The 17,027-nt window shown below is 42.0% G+C and overlaps 1 protein-coding gene across 1 annotated transcript in view; it reads right to left on the reverse strand.

Annotated features, from left to right (window-relative positions):
• The window catches only part of ascc2 (activating signal cointegrator 1 complex subunit 2), a 15,266-nt gene extending 6,336 nt beyond the window's left edge, over positions 1-8,930 (reverse strand). Inside the window, exons 1-14 of the mRNA XM_062543436.1 lie at positions 8,516-8,930; positions 7,787-7,894; positions 7,537-7,695; positions 6,927-7,100; positions 6,223-6,352; positions 6,051-6,118; positions 4,892-5,005; positions 4,477-4,589; positions 3,925-3,996; positions 3,643-3,747; positions 3,264-3,332; positions 2,671-2,745; positions 922-1,135; positions 313-509 (exon numbers count right to left, since the gene is read on the reverse strand). Coding sequence (XP_062399420.1) covers positions 313-509; positions 922-1,135; positions 2,671-2,745; positions 3,264-3,332; positions 3,643-3,747; positions 3,925-3,996; positions 4,477-4,589; positions 4,892-5,005; positions 6,051-6,118; positions 6,223-6,352; positions 6,927-7,100; positions 7,537-7,695; positions 7,787-7,873 — 1,577 coding nt within the window. The 5' untranslated portion in view covers positions 7,874-7,894; positions 8,516-8,930. The remainder of the gene's footprint in view (positions 1-312; positions 510-921; positions 1,136-2,670; positions 2,746-3,263; positions 3,333-3,642; positions 3,748-3,924; positions 3,997-4,476; positions 4,590-4,891; positions 5,006-6,050; positions 6,119-6,222; positions 6,353-6,926; positions 7,101-7,536; positions 7,696-7,786; positions 7,895-8,515) is intronic.
• Positions 8,931-17,027: the final 8,097 nt, after the last annotated feature.

The raw sequence follows: 17,027 nt of genomic DNA on the forward strand, positions 1-17,027 counted from the left end.
TGTGATGGCAAGATGTTAAAGAAGGCTTGAACCCCAAACACGACGTACATCGGTTGTCACATGCTTCCAATAAATTCAGCAGGAGTATTCGCTTCAGTAAGCGTTTTTTCCCCAAACGTTTTCATATATATATTTTAATTGCACCCCAAGGATTAAGTTCAATAACAACAACAATAATAATAATAATAATAATGATAATAAATATATATATATTTTTTTTTTATTTCCTTATTTATTTACTTGCTTATTTAGTTATTTACTTACTTATTTATTTGCTTTTCAGTAAGCCCTCTAAACCCCGCCCCGCCTCACCTAGGCATTGTCCGGTCCAACTTGTCTAAGGCTGGAGTCAGTCGGTCCTCCAGGATGTTGTTAATGACCAGCTCGGTGCTGTAGCCGTACTCCTCCAGGCAGGCTAGGATGAAGCCCTCCCCCAGGTCAGGCAGCAGGTCCCTTATGTGGGTCAACAGCGACTCCAGCTCCCCAGCACTCACTGTGCATACTGCCCCCTGCAGGACAGAAGCAGACATTTCATGGATTTAATGGATTTGCAGTGATGTTCACATGCATATTACTCTTATATAAACGCACACAAACACATTTATACATGTGTGTGTGTGTGTGTGTGTGAGTGAAAAACTCTACAGGTATCTATGTGGTGTATGTCCAATTAACATGAGGTAAAACATAACAATGGTCTTGAAAGCATATGAAATTCCTGAATGAAGGGCAGTGGAAGAGACTCCATTTAGAGAGCTTTTAATAGGACAACCCTTGAGCGAGAAAGAGATTTGACTAGAGCCTCTATAAATTCCTCATTGACCACATCATTGGAGGCGGCTGTCAAGTGCATTTAGCAGACAGGGACACTCTGATGCACAGGAGGATTAACTCAACTGACTGACTGAATGACTGACTCACGTTATCTCCCTTCTGAGGGAAGTCCTCCACCGCCGCAGCTGCAGCTCCTTCGAGACCTGCGGCTGCTGCCCCTCTGCCATCCCAATCAGACCCTGCGCCAGCGCCAGTGCCGGTCCCAGCGGCCGCGGGCATCCGGCGTGTGCCCCTCTTCTTGCCCACACTGTCCCAGGCACTTTCCACTGCCTGAAGGAGGTACGAGGTGCGGGTCTCATCTCTGGAGAGCGGCAGGGTTAAAGATAATGGCCCTCATTTATGAAACGTGCGTACGACCAAAAACAGGCGTAAAACAGGCGTATGCTTGTTTCAACGCAAAGTATGGCATTTACCAATGTGAACGTGATCGGTAGCCTAGAAATCTACACGCACCCAAGCGGCAAAACATATTTTTTGCCTACTGGGATGGTCTAGGGTCGCAATCCTGCGTCTGACACCAAGTCAGTCGGTCCAATCAGAACGCTCTATCTGTGTACTCAGTCCTTGAGCCCGCCTTAGCACGGTGATGACAGAACTGCTTATTACATTGCAGCGCATTACATGAACGCGCGGGGGCACCTTCGGCTTCCGATATTGACGCCAAAGGGTTTGATCATGCGTCCTCGTTCGACGAGTTGGGTGTGAGACCGTGTTGAACAATAGAGAACAATGCAAGATGGATGAGGCTAACGAAGCGCGCTCGTTTGAATCGGCTTTGGAAGAGTTAGACTTGGGCTTTTCTTTGAAGGTTGAGCAGAAAGAAGCACTCAAGTCATTCGTTTTAAAGAAGTATGTATTTGCCGTTTGGCCGACCGGCTACGATTGGTCTCAAGTGCTGGCCTATTACGTGCAGAGGCAGTTTGAAAGACACCAGTTCATCCCACCCACAGGCTTCAGCTCTGTGAATGGTCCGACCCCAGACTATACATTTCTGTATAGTTTGGCTTGCCAGGCTACATGATTGGTGCTATATGCTCAAATTTCACATCTAGTCTGAACTCGCGAACGCTAGTTTTTCAGGTGGCATAGCACCGTTTAGCAGTAAATCTGCGGTGGATTAGAAAGTTGAAGAGTTGAACTCGTGGACTATCTCGAGCATATCACCTTTCCTGTACATGTGCAGCCTATTTGCTGTAATGTAGCATATTATATTGACACATTTGATGGCTTAGGATAGCCATATAGGAGATGATTACTTCCTCTTTGGCAAACGCAACATTCATGAATGATAGATTTTAAATTATTTTCAAAAGGCAAATTTCAGTGTCATATAGTTTTGTAATGAATGCATTTATAGTATGATGCATTGTCTCGCTGAAATCACTCTAGTTTCCCGCCTTCCTTGATGACAGCTTCTAGCTGTCAAAACTAACAAGGTTCAGCTGGACGTCACTGTGGCTCGAGATCACTAATGATCTCTTTTGAACGTATAATGCACCTTCATGTCGTAAATTCTAGGGGCGAGGCCATTAAAACGAGCATATATAGGGGCGTGATATTTAAATTACGCTCGTTTCCAGCCGCCACATTTATCAACATACGTTTATTCTTACGCTGGAATTGGAGTGATACGAAAGTTTGATGAATCACACGTGAGCCCCGTCGTAAGATGATCTCTTAAATTGAGCACCTAACCCCTCACTGCTCCCCGAGCACCGCTGGTTGGGCAGGCAGCTCACTGCTCTGTGTTCACTAATTCGGTTAAATTGGGTTAAATGCAGAGAAACGAATTTCCCTCACGGGATTTTTCTATTCTAAAAGCAGCACAAAGGATACAGGTGAGGAGACACCTGCTGCAGGAGACTGATGTCATCTGCCAACGGAAACTGCTCGTCATAATCAGCCAGGAATCTGAGGGAACAGACAGCAACACAAAGACCAACGTCACCAGGTCACCAACGTCACTCTTCACCTTTGCCAACACGTGGCATGGTAGCGGGACAATGTGACCACAAACCTAAGCATCCAGGGACTGCAGAGACCAGATTTGTCATTTCAGGCATCACAGGGGGAAATGACTGACATACAATAGATAACAATACAATCTCCTGTGGCTTAGGTAGTGTTGTTCTGTTTAACTTGCACTGTTACTGCGAGGTCTCCTCTGTACTGAGGCTTGAATGCTATTCGTCATCTCTGAGGCACTCTGGATAAAGGTGTCAAACAAATTAATAAATGTAAATCTAATAGAAATCGGAATGGAGCTATGAGCCCTACTCGGAGACATATAACAGCAGTAACTTCAAGCAGGCTTTTTTTTGTAGCAGTTAAGCAGAGTTAAGCAAAAAAAAAAGGAAAGTAACAAAGGCACTCAGTATAGAAAAGGAATTGGGAAAAGCGTTTAATTAAAAATGGAAACGTTTAAGTACCTTTTCTCCTGAATGAAATTGGTGAAATTCTGCAGTAGTTCCTCCACATAAGACAGTGTGTTCTCAGTGCTGCAAGGCAAAGGAAAACACCACATCAGCAAAAGAAACTTTGATTAATAGGCGGGAAGTTGAGGGTAATTCAAACGATAGGCAAAGTCAGCAAAGCAAAGTATTTTATTCATAGACTAAAGCCATTGTATAGTATTTGGATCTGCTAAAATCAAATTAGCAAATAGAGGTTGCCAAATTTTTAGATCTAGCTCTACTTTTGCTTCAACCATTACATTTTGTACAAATTTTGTTTAAAGCTTCAACCATTCTACTGTGCCCAACATTGAAATAATGGCCCATTTGGTCATATATGTATTTAAACATGTACCCCTCTAGAAGAGGCTGCAGGCAGGTGTGTTGGATAAGCAGATGGGCTATCTCCACCAACTTCTTACGCGAATGGCAAAGCCTACTCCACAGGTCGTCCTGAACACTGAGAGTAGGGAAACAAGACCAGAAAACAATCAGTGAGTGTGTGTGTGTGTGTGTGTGTGTGTGTGTGTGTGTGTGTGTGTGTGTATGTGTGTGTGTGTGTGTGTGTTTATATACATGTATGTGTGCTTATATATGTGTGTGTGTGTGTGTGTGTGTGTGTGTGTGTGTGTGTTACCTTCTATCAAAATTCCTCTTTCTCACTGCTTTCTCCAAGTCAGGAAATGCCATCTCGTAAAACGAAGTTAGTCTAGAATGTGAACAGTAAAAACAAGAACGGTAAAACTTTCCGCCTTTTCATAATCTTTTCAGTGAGTCACATCAAAATACCATAGCAAAGCAGAACAGTTCTCAATCTTTCAGTTTTTATTCATTCATTCATTAGGCAGCTCAACTATTACAAGAGTACATGAGCTGTCTAATGACTAGAATATTGCATACTTAATTGCATAATTAATTCAGCTCTCAACAACAATTCCCTTCCGGTTATAAGAGTACAACAATGATTACAGGTAACATTATTCAATAATTTATGAAGCTCTATATGATGGCTCAGATCCAATCAAAGGAGTCTAGCCTAGCAGACCCTCTCCTATTGGTCTCTCCAGTCCAGCAGACCCTCTCCTATTGGTCTCTCCAGTCTAGCCTCCCCTATTGGTCTCTCCAGTCTAGCAGACCCTCTCCTATTGGTCTCTCCAGTCGAGCAGACCCTCTCCTATTGGTCTCTGACCTGCTGAGAAAGCCGTGGGAGTGGAATGTTTGGCAGGCTGCGGGAAAAATGTCCAAGAAGGAGTGAAGAGTGGTACACGTGTCACACATGTACACCATCAGGTCCACAAGGTCCTTAGACGCAAAAAAAGAAAAGAAAAGTCACCTTATGCTACATACATACATAAAACACACTGTCCCATACTGCCCACATCCTCCACAGCCCATCAAAATACGTAACACACCCGCACACACAGATCAGGCATCTACTGGCCACAATCTCCACAGTCCATCCAAGAAAGTAACACACACACAAACACAGATGCACGCATGCACGCACAGATGGGTTGTCTACTGCCCACATCCTCACAGCCCATCAAACAAAGTAACACACACAACACACACAACACACACAACACACACGGTAAGCCACTCACTTCCTGAGACATGGTCATGGCAGTCGTACGACCATGTGAGTTGAGTTTAAGAGGCTCAGAGGCAGAGGCTCCCTCAGATTGAAGGCCACACTTCTCCAGGACTGTGTCTAGCACCTGTGTACACACAGAGACTTACTGACATTTAGCTCATACTTTTAGGTAGCCTGGCTATCACCAGGCTAAGCTCAATCTTTTAGGGTTGAACATTAGCTGTGGGCAGCATTTGCCCAGTCTAACTTTTAGGCAAACCAACTCGACACAGTGCATGCACTCAGGCATTCTTTAAATGCATTTAAATGTCTTTGTTTTACAGATACATTTAAACTAACTTACAGACATACAGTACAGTAGTACACTCTCTCATTCAGGGATTGAAAGTAACTTGTTGGCCTACTAGCCATGGCTGGTAGATGAAAGAAAATATCGCCCAGACATATTTTTTTACCAGCCAAAATGAAAACAAATATTGAAAGTAGCCTATCATTAGCCTATTATACAGCTTTTCAGAACGCGGCTGAAGTTCACAAGTTTCGCTACAAGTTCCAATATTCCAATATTTTGGCAAGTCAATTTTACTGCTACAAAATTCCCTGATATTCCATTACTTTGTCCCAAAAATGATAAACTTCCCTGACTTTCCATGTCTGGAATAGACTTTCTAAAATATTGCAAAAATTCCATGACCCGTGGAACCCTGGAAACAACAATCTGGTCTACTAAAGGCTCTGACAAGGTCGTGTACACACAGCCTTGCAGACACAAATGCACACTGAGCACATGTATGGTCTAAGCAATATTCAATTTTCAAACCCATGAAAGCAAACAATATGAACGCATGCATACTACAAGCCCTGTTGTATGTCTTAGTGAGTGAATCTATTTTTTTCCAGAAGCTACACTTGGGATATGAATGGTCCGCTAAATGGATTTAAAGTGGTTATAGTGCTAACAACTTGATATGCAGTTTAGAAAGCTTACATTCTACTTTAGAGTACTGCAAGTGGACAGAAGGCTACTCTGTAGTACACAAACCAGAGCTGTATCTATATGGCTCTGACACAAACCTATGGATAGAAAATGGTTGCCATGGACATTATTATGAAGGCAATAGCACGAAAGCAGAAAAGACCAACTGAACAAAGTGTCTGTGCCTTCTTACCTGGATGATAGAGGGAACGGTTTCATTCAAATCACCATAGTAAGAAGGCTGCTGTGTGAAAATGTTATCTAAAAAACAAAGAAGAAATTGATTTAACATTCAACTGAACATCAATGGGTGCCACTGCCCAATATCTATTTCTTTCAATCTGTCAGTGACTGGTGTTACCAACCGATCATCTTGTGCAGAAGCTGTGCATTGCCTTTGCCAAAGAGCACACAGAGGTCCAGGATCTTAGGAATGTCAAACAGGAAGTTGTTGTAAATTATCTCTCCGAATACTTCCGGGGTGATGAAGTTCTCCTGAGAGGAGAAGATGAACAAAAACAAAAATCTGATAAATACCTTCCACTTTTATCAGAAAAAAACTACTACTGACAGAGGGACACACAGGAGCAAAAAAACCCCAAAAACATTTTATCAAAAACACTTCACTTGAGCAGAAAACAATGTCTTTTCGAACCTTTACACAGACAGGACCATTGAGAGTGACCGGAAGCGACTACGGGAGAGAGATTGGGTGGGATGGGGAAATGATCACGACAGGGCCAGAATCGGGCCAGAATCAAACCAGGGTCCCCATGGGCATTTAGATCCAAGTGCAGTAAAGGTGCTGCCACTTGTGTAACCTGCGTTGTGTTGAATCTGCGCGATTCAGCACATGCCTGCACTTGAACCGGCAAACAGCAGCACCTCGGATCAGGAGTCGAGCGCACTGACAATCGACAAGCCCAGGCTACTAGCTTTCATGCCAGCAGCACTCTTGAGACGTCAGGGAATGAGGTTTGCCAACATTCCACACGCACAGCTAAGCTAGCTGGCACCAGTTACACTTGCACCACGGCTCCTCCTGTCCCCTAACGAACCCCAGTCTCACCTTGGACTCCTTGTGGGTAGCCATTCTCAGGAAGACCATGAACACAGACCGGTGGATGCAGCGCTGCATGTCGGCCACAGCAGGAGACGAGAGAGACAGAGTCGCGTCCAGAGAGCGAGGAGCGTAGCTCAGGTAAGAATCCAGGCATCTCTGCACAGACTCATCAAACACTACCTGTGAGACGGAGAGTGGTTAGTAAGAAAGCGAACGCCCACTGGCGGCGTCTAACGCACATCAATGCTGAAACTGTTCTATCACTTGAGTGTCAAATCCACAGACGTGAATGTCGTCCCCAGTGGGCATTGGCCTTTACAGCTGGGAATTAGCATTGTTTCCAATAAGATGTCTAAGGAATAATGTATTGTCCACCAGTTAGTATACAAAACAATACCCCAACAAGACAAACAGAAATGTACTGTATTGCAAATAGGAGGACCACTTAAGTAATGATGCAAGTGGTAGGCCTTTAATAAAGAGAATGTTAGACACATGGGCCAACTTATTGACAACAAAAATGACAAGTGAAGATATTTCTATGCGCTTTCATTACTGTGTTATGTCTTAACCAATCAGGGGGAAAAGCATGCGACCATATCGGCCAAATATTTACCTGGCACCAGAATTTATCATGAGGCAGTGACAGCAACCACTCCAAATCTTCAGATATAAACTGAGCTTGCTCCAAGAACTCCTCGATCTGTGCAGACGAATTATTCTCGGGAGGAGGTTTGTACAGAAGGAAACAACGCTCCTCCTTACGGTCTGGGTGCTGTTTGAACAATAAAAGACAGTTTACACTTTATGACCGCTTCTCAATATCACCATTCAATGACATATGGTCCATAAAATCTTGAGCTTACCAGTGCCGGGAGGGTGCGTTCACGGCCCATAGGCCCTACGACGTCGGTGACATGCTGCTCGTCCAGTGGCACTTTTGCACACGCCATGAGCAGGTGAATTAGTGTTCTCTTAAAGCAGCAAACAAAGAAGAGATGATTTACATATAGTGACAACTGGGGTTGTGTCTGATTAACAGCTGAGCTTAGCCTACTGTAAAGTCATACGCTACCGTTTTGACTTGCGTCAAATGACTTGCAATGACTTGACTTTCATCCCACAATCTAAAGACCTCAACAGACTTGTGATATCTAAAATAGTTGCCAAGAGCAGCTATATCCTTATGGATACAAAGTAACAGCTGGGCATGACACCTCACCCGAAAGCTAAATTAGCTCATCGAATAGTTATGTCAGGCTTCCTTTCTTAACACAAGAGAGCCTAGTCATCATGTTAGATACACACAATGACTCACTAACTGCTAAGCCATCACTAACGTTAGCAAACGTCAAGAATTATGCCAAGCAAATTAATTCTATCTACGCAAATGGCAGTCTCTCTCAACATTTTTACCTGTCAAACTAGCCGGCTAGCTAATCTAACATAACGTGGCGTCAGCTTTTTAGGTTCAACGTTAGCTTAACGTTATTGTTGACACATGCAGACTCAGTTATGAACATAAGTTACAGCAGTTGTCCATGGACATTCTGTTGGCTTGTTTACCACAAAACTAAGTTGGTCAGAAAACTCACCACGGCAAACCGAAGAGTGCAGGTCGAAGAATATCCTTCTCCTTATTCAAGGCATTACATCAGCGGTCCAGCGCTATTCGGAGATGAGCCACAGAGAGACTGTGGACTGTCCCTGGTTGTGTTAACTTTCTTTTTGTCGAGTCCACTCAGTCTTTTGCTCTTCCACAGCTATGCTAGGCAGCTAACGACAGTCAGCGCAGATTAACTATGCAACCTACCACGCGCTACCGGGATTCTGACAGTCAGACAACAACAGGTCGCATTAGTTGTCGGCTTTGTTGGCAATAGTTCCAAATATTTAAGTCTGAAATCTTCGCAATGATGTACAGAATATAGGCAAACGTGTTATAATCAGGCAAGAAAACTTCCGTCGAGTGCCTTGTTCTTTCGGTTTCCGAAGGCTGGTATGTCAATGCTTTACTGTAATGCTACCACCTATTGGACTGGAGTGCAGACCGTCAGGGCCTTTATTACAGTTTTTCTCGATTGTTGTTTGCACACATTTTCTGAAAGCATGCCTTCTCTCAAAACTCAACTCTACAAACAAATCCAAAAACACACACACACACACACACAATGGGCAAAACCCCTCAGTTCTCCTGCAAAATGAAACTTTACCTTCAAAACAATGTAATTTCTCCCCAAAATTGTATTTTGTTCTCAAAAGACGCACACAAACCACCATGACTATTATGAACCAGTTGATCAATGATGTGCTCAATGTAAAACACTATGATGAATTGAAAACACTTCTTCTCCATTCATCATAATGACTTAAGCCTTTTTTTGTTCAGTGTTACACTACAAACAATGCTACAACAATACGCTGATAAGTTGATAGCTTACCCTAGCCTATACAATTTTGAAATATCTCAATGTTTTCTATTATATTTCTTTGTATTTGCCCCAATGTTATGCCGTTATTTTCTAGGACCATGTTCATGATTTCAGTTTTCCGTTTAGGAAACAGAAGGCCTTGTGTTGGTAATCTTTCACCTGCCAAACAAATCACTGTAATACTGTGTAGGAATACAAAGCAGGAAAAGATTTTCCAAATATTTGAAACACTTTATTTTTACAGTCCTGCAGTTCACAGGCAATACTGTACTACTGTACTCATTAAGTACCATATTGATATGCAGCACTGCGATGTGCTAGTCAGTGGCTCAGATCTCATCAGAGATTATGGTCCTTGGCCTTCCTCGTCCTCCCCTTCCTCCTCCTCTTACTCTCACTCCTCTCTGCCTCTGTATAGCCTAAAGCTCTGATTCCTAATTGTAAAATTGTGTGACAGTTGTTTGCCCATGTGATGAGTCAGTGTGCAGTTATAGCTTTAGAAATTGAATGGCAGTTGTTTTCCTTGAGAAAACAATACATTTTCTTCATGAAAATAGTGCCAAATGCAGAGTGTGTGTTTTGAAAACAGTGTGTTTTAGCAATTTGAGTGTAAAGCTGAGTGTCAGGAGGTTGGTGCATGAGTTACATATTACGGCCATTGTGTCTCGAGTACCAGAAATTGTGTGTAAACAAATGAGAAAATCTGTACAATGTTAGCTGTGGCCAACTTTATAGCCTACATGAAATATCCTGGAAATATCCCATTTAAACTGATAATGATAATCATAGGAATGATGACGATCTCTAAGCCAATGTGATTGTTATTCTAAATATTCTATATACATAAATGTAAATACTTAAAGTTTTAACCCACCCCCACTTTTAGAGAGTTTCACAATGATTTCCTTTATTACACAAATCATTTAAAGCTATGATGTCTAAAAAAGCAAAACAACTGAACAGTGTTACAGAATGATTTAATGACTAGGTCTAAGCCCTATATATTTTTTTTTTTTTTCTCTGTTGTGATTTTTTTTCCAGTTTTTTCTTTGCTTCTGTGTGTGTGGATGCGTGTCTGTGTGTGTGTGTGTGTGTGTGTGTGCCTGTGCGTGTGTGTATGTGTGCGTGCATACGTGGGCGTGTGTGGAATATGTAGATGTGTGTGTATCCGTGTGTGTGTATGTGCATACGTGTGTGTGTGTGTGTGTGTGTGTGTGTGTGTGTGTGAGTGTGACAGTATCACTCTTAGCCAGCAACACTTTACTCAATAGCACCATCTGCAGGTCGGTGGGTGTACAGTCACTAAATGCACACATCAATTCATTAGTGGGCTTTCTGCAAGACAAGCCTATCTATTGTAGCCTAGAAATCTAGACGCCCCTAGCGGCAGCAAATGTAATTTGGCTGGCGGGGCAGTCTAGCAACGCTCCGTAAAGCTTAGGAGCTGAGACATGGAAAATAAAAGTGGGCCAATCACAGCGTGTATAGAGTCAGTGGGTGGGCTTAACATAATGGTGACTGACATACGACCAGAAGTTGCGATGGTAACGCATCCTGTTATTTGAAAACAAGAAGATGATTCGTTTAGCGTTATCCTATTGCGTGGAGAGGGAAGGTTACCCATCCCATTTGAAAGACAACTGTTTATCCCACCCCTCCGATTGAGCCCTGTCTACGGTGAGTGTCCAGACCCTACATCTTGATGTGGGTCTGGCTCGTCATGCTACATCTATTGTTCTCCCTCGCCCATTTCTTGAGAATGCCTCTTCTCCTAGAGCGTTTGAGCTATCGACGCGGTTCAAACACTAAAAAATCAGGCCCGATCCGGTGTAGGTTGATGTTAATGTCGGATTTTTTACCATGAGGGTGCAAAACTGACTGGTTATAAGCTAAGTTGATGCAGGCTCTTGAGACCTACGTACCTAAACATTTTGTCATCCTCGATGCCACGGTTCAGGTCATTATTTAGGAAAAACTGCAATTTCTGGGTTTCCCCCGGGACCAAACAACATTTTACTCTACTGTCTACTGGGGCTACATGCCCACCAAGTTTCATGTGCCCCGGTGTTACGGTGTCCCGGGAGTGACCAAAAATGTAGGAAGTAGATGACGGGAGGAAAAAAAAAAAATTTGACAATCGCGATATGACCACTATTCTAGCTATGCTAGCGACAGCCATACGATATGTTTTCTTAAAGGGAAGATACTTTTCATTTAATTCTTGCTCAATCTCTCACTAGGCCTACAAAGCCAAAGGCTAGGCCTATTTTTGGAACACCCAATCGCACACATCTGAGTGTTTTTCAGGTCAGCCTACTAGGGTTGGGTATCGAGAATCGAGAATCGATGGGAACCGGGACTAGCTTTACAATTCTCCCGGAATCGATCAAAAGTTAAAATTTCAATTCCTAGTATCGATTCCCAGTCCGCGAACCGGAAGAAGAAGCCGCTAAACACCAACGAAGAAGGTATAACTGAGCTGAGGCAACAAGACGACAATTCATAGATTTGATATATACAGTATTGTAGTTGAAAACAGCCCTGTGAGAAATTTATAGTAAATGTCATTCAGAAAGACCGTTGGTTAGCTAGCTCATTTAAAATATCCAAACTTTTTTGACCCTGCCTCTTACAAGAATCGTTAGGAACCGGAATCGAAACAAGGAATCGAAATCGGAATCGGAATTGTTCAAATTCAAACGATACCCAACCCTACAGCCTACTCGTCTACAGTTTACTTCTCCTTTTGATGCGAAAGCTGCGAAATATTTATTGTTTTCGAGGAAATAAACAAAAGGCCAGTGGACCAACTGTTGGCCCGCAGAACTGGCGATTGGTCTTTGACTTTTGGTCTTTGGTCTTTGGTCTTTGGGGGTCGTGCAACAATAGCCTACTGTGCTGCTAATGTGTGAATGTGTGTTGGTTAAACTTGTGCATTAGATTTATGTTATGACTGACGCAAAGACTTCCCCGATGTGACACAGAGTGGAGTTTCCTCCACCATGTTAAAGGTTCTCTATAAGCGATGTTGGGCTGGCAACATCACTTCTGTTAACTTTCAAACAAAACAGAGAGCTAGCTCACTACTCCCTCCCCCTCCCTCCTGTGCAATTGACACTCTCCTAAACACACATCTCGTCGGTTATTGACTGGAACATTGTTATGTGGTGCAGGTTGTATACCAGTTGTTTTAGTTGCTGTTTGTGGAGCCTGCAGTCTGGAGACCGTGTTTTTTCACAGTGTGTTCAGGGGACAGGCAGCTAGCGGATAGACGTTTGCTCTATGTGACAAAAAACCTTGGGTTTTTTTGGCACCTGTAATTGATATCGGGACACCTTACAGAATGTGTTTTTATTTGTCCCCCATGTTGCCAGTCATGTGCAGTGTATGTAGGCAATAGGCATGCATTTCTAGCAAAAAAAGAAAGTACAATTCAGTTTCAAAAGAGGCCGATCTGTTCAATATGTCATACTACTTACTTTCATTGGTTAGTAAATGATGGTGGGTAGTAAATATTCAAAAAGGCCTATGTACTACTGAACAGAAAAAGCCATTGTGAAATAAGACACTGAGCATGTAATGTGTGAAAGTATGCTCCAAAACCATGTGATTGAGTTTAATTCCAACTTGTTATAGAAATGTGTCTTAATTAGTATTAGGCCTACAGTTGAAATGAATGTACAAGATTATACTCTCTGTAGGGAGGGGCCATCTGAACTTTGCAGTCAGAGAAACGTTCTGTCTTTCCATCAGCTATTTATTTCACAAAACTCAGGGTTTGTAATAACCAGCAGTCAGTCAGCTCTTTATTTTGCTTATATCTCAGGATTTTATGTTTGTTTTGTTTATTGTTGTCTGCCATCTGAAGAATATGGCAGTTGCAGACAACTTGGGACCTTAGCTTCACGGGTAAATCTGGTTTTCAAGAAAATGAAACAAAGTAAGATGACAAAAGGGTTATCTGAAGATGGAAAAGTTTCCATGACAACACCCACAAACGTTTTGGGTGGATTGATGTCACATCCTTGATTGCTTTGCCAAAATATCAGCTGCTCCAGTCTCAGATTTTAAACAAGTTTATTGTAGCGATCACACCCGCAGTCAAAGATCACTATCAGCCAGGCTGACCATTTATTGGAATAAACAGCAAATCACACATGCAACACAATGAAAGGCAACACATGGATAGTCTCAGCCGCTCATGTAACACACGATAAGGGTTCACCACACACATCCGCACGGGGATAAACACATGAAGTGCAGCCTAAGAGACAGGCACGCTGTAGGCCTAATACACAACATGGTAACCGCAAATACAGCTACAATAACCGGCATTACACATCATAGCACTCACTAGCATTGCATTATGGGACACTCATACAACATAGACATTTACAGCCACCGACGCTACACTATTAAATATTCAGTATACATTCACTCTACTGCTCAGTGTTACATTGGCTTTTAGATTTAGTCAGGCTGTGTCACTTTGTGGTTCTGACAGCTCAACAGCTACTTTTGTCTCAGCATGTGGTTTTTGAGTCTTAAAGTAGACTGGTTGGTCTGAGTTTTTCCATCACAATAGTTGATTCCACTGTTGCAAAGCCTGCTTGTTGTCAGTTCAATATTTTTCTACATTGATGGGACACTGATTAATTTATTTCACCAGATCACTTAATAGTAGCCCCAATATACCGAACTAATAGCCCTCTGACAGACAGAAAATAGTATTTCTTTTTCAAATGACCAGTTACTTGTATTTATATTAATTTCCCTGTTTGTATTTTCAAATGACGAGTTACTTGTATTTTAATGAAACATATTGTCACACATCAACATTTTGTATTTTATTTTGTTACATTCAATGAACCAGTATTTGTAGTTTGTCACAAAATATTTTTTGATGTATTTGTGCCCACCTCTTCACAGTGCTATGCCAGATGAGTGTGTGGTTAGCTGATGGTTTAGGGTGGGGCACATTTTAGTAAGTTCCCACGGTAAGACCCCATAAAATTGTGCAACGATTCTGTGCAGCTATATGTGTGCTGATTAAACTTGTGCATTAGATTGTCAAAGGCAGCGTTGATGCAGACAGAGATGGAAGACTACAAGGATCACTATCACAGAAAAGACAACAGAGAGATTTTGAACACATCAGCAGGATCAAACCACCTGAGAGGTAGGTACAGAAGCATGCATAAACAAGGCTGTGAGCGAGCACAGTCAAACTACACACACACTCAGCACAAGACACATTTAGAAATGTAAATAATTTAATTATGATTAATTAATAAGATGACCGTTTTTATTCATCATCTTTTCTTATCTTATAGGTTTAGATCTGATACAGTCTCAGTTAGAATGTAACATAAAATAAACATGTTTATATTATAAATGTATTATGAATAAAATATATTTGTATTTTCATCTGTACAATGTGTGTGTGTGTGTGTGTGTGTGTGCACTTTTTTCACTCAAAATAATATGCACACGTATGCTACTGCACACATGCAAGTCAGCAATAATCATGCTCCAAGTATAAAGCAACTGAACTGTGAACGCAGGATGAAAGTAAAGACAAGAAAATATATATTAACACACTGCATTAAAATGACAATAAATTGTATTAAATATAGACAAGTGACAGATGGATTCTTAAATAGGCTCATAGTTTTTAGGTCTGTTGGATTGTTAGTGGGCTTGCTGCAAGGCAAGCCCATCTATTGTTCTTCTTTGCCCGTTTTTAGTGGGCTTTAGACCCTTGTAGTTCAGCCATGCTTCACCAGAGGCGTTTCCCCATTGAAATGAATGGGGGACTGTTCAGGCGTTTACATCACTGCCCCCTGGTGAGCAAGCCCACTCTTGCAGCTCCTCCACGGAGATGCACATTTCTAGTTTTAAGACGCCTCTTCTCCTAGAGCGTTTGAGTTATCGAAGCGGTTCAAACCCTAAAAAATCAGGCCCGATCCCGTGTAGGTTGCTTGTTAATGTCGGATGGCTGCCGGTTGTCGTTTTTCCGGTATTCCCGTTTTTAGACCCTTGTAGTTCCGCCTTGCTCCACCAGAGGCGTTTCCCCATTGAAATGAATAGGGGATTGTTCAGGCGTTTACATCACTTCCCCCTTGGTGAGCAAGCCCACTCTTGCAGCTCCTCCACGGAGATGCACATTTCTAATTTTCGTTTTATATGAAGAGCTTGTGTGTCTGCCTATAGCTATGAGACAACATCAGCCTCCCAAATTCACCAAACAGCATTTCAGTTGATCACTTTATCCAAATCAATGTCTGTACCTCTGATAGATTAATGAAGACAGCTGAAAACACTATCATCGTGGGTTTTGAGGATTGTCGTAAAATATTGTAATTTACAGTAATACTAAACAATGGTCAAATCAACTTAAAGGGATGGTTCAGAATAACCCTAGCCTACGGTCCTTTATACCATGGCCTTGAGTCAAACCCCACCTCCCCCCAGAAGCTTTTTTCCCTTGGTTGAACACTGGTTGAGTCAGCGCTAAGCGCTGTCAATTGAATGACTTAGTGCAGGTGCTGATGGAACCAACAACGGTGTATCTCGTAAATCACCCCACTATTAATGGCCGAAATTTCTACACTTCTACAGTAATACAAATAGGGTCTGTACTCATTAAAGGTGACATAGAATGGAAATAATTTTTTTCTGGGTTTTCATGAATTATGAGAGGTTGTGCATAAACAAAGAGCTATCATGAACATGAGGCATGGTTGTGCCCTCCTTCATATGAAAATATTGAAATTAGAAATAGACACTAAAAAATGGGCGATTCAGCAAAACTGCTTGCTTGTGATGTCAGACCTCGCAAAGCCATTGAAGTTCAATTGGGGTTGCCAAAGAGGGCGCTATTTAGTCAAACAGACCATTTCAATACCCAGCCTAAATATATGGTTTTAATTAGTCTTGTAAAATTGCAATTGAGTTTATTTTTTTAAATCAAAGTTGAATATACTATTTTAACATCAGAGAACACAGTGCAATACTCAATTCATCCATTCTATGTCCTCTTTAAGTGAGACATTGGGAAGTTTATAGTACACCAGGGGCCGGTTGCACCAACTTAAGCCTACCTTACACTGACTACAGACTTTGACAATATTTGGGAAAGATTCTTGAAAGATAGTCTTTATGACCCCTCATTCAAGCTTTACTCAAAAGACTCAAATCTTTCAAGAATCTTTCCCAAATCTTGTCAAGTCAGTGTAAGGTAGGCTTAGATAGATAGATACATAGATAGATACTTTATTGATCCCCAAGGGGAAATTGAAGAATGTTGCACCAGCAGAACTTATGCCTGGTCTTAACTACACCTGGCAGTGATGCACGTCCATAGACACATAAAGCCTACCACACTGACAGACGTTGACAAGATTTGGGAATTAGATTCTTGAAAGATTGTAGTCTTTTGAATAAAGTTTGAATGAGGGGCATTAGCTAAAAGACAATCTCTTAGGAAACTTTCTCAAATCTCAAGTCTGTCAGTGTAAGATATAGGCTTTAAATAACACTCTTTGTAAAGCGCTTTCAGTGGTCGGGGGTGGGAAAAACCGCCAGAGTTGGAAAACTTTGATTTCAGAAAGTAAAGATCCAATCATGTATTGGTTCCACCTGTGCACTTCACACAGGTGATCTCATCAATTAC

This window comes from Sardina pilchardus, chromosome 8 (assembly GCF_963854185.1).
Source record: "Sardina pilchardus chromosome 8, fSarPil1.1, whole genome shotgun sequence".
NCBI classification, from domain to species: domain Eukaryota; kingdom Metazoa; phylum Chordata; class Actinopteri; order Clupeiformes; family Clupeidae; genus Sardina; species Sardina pilchardus.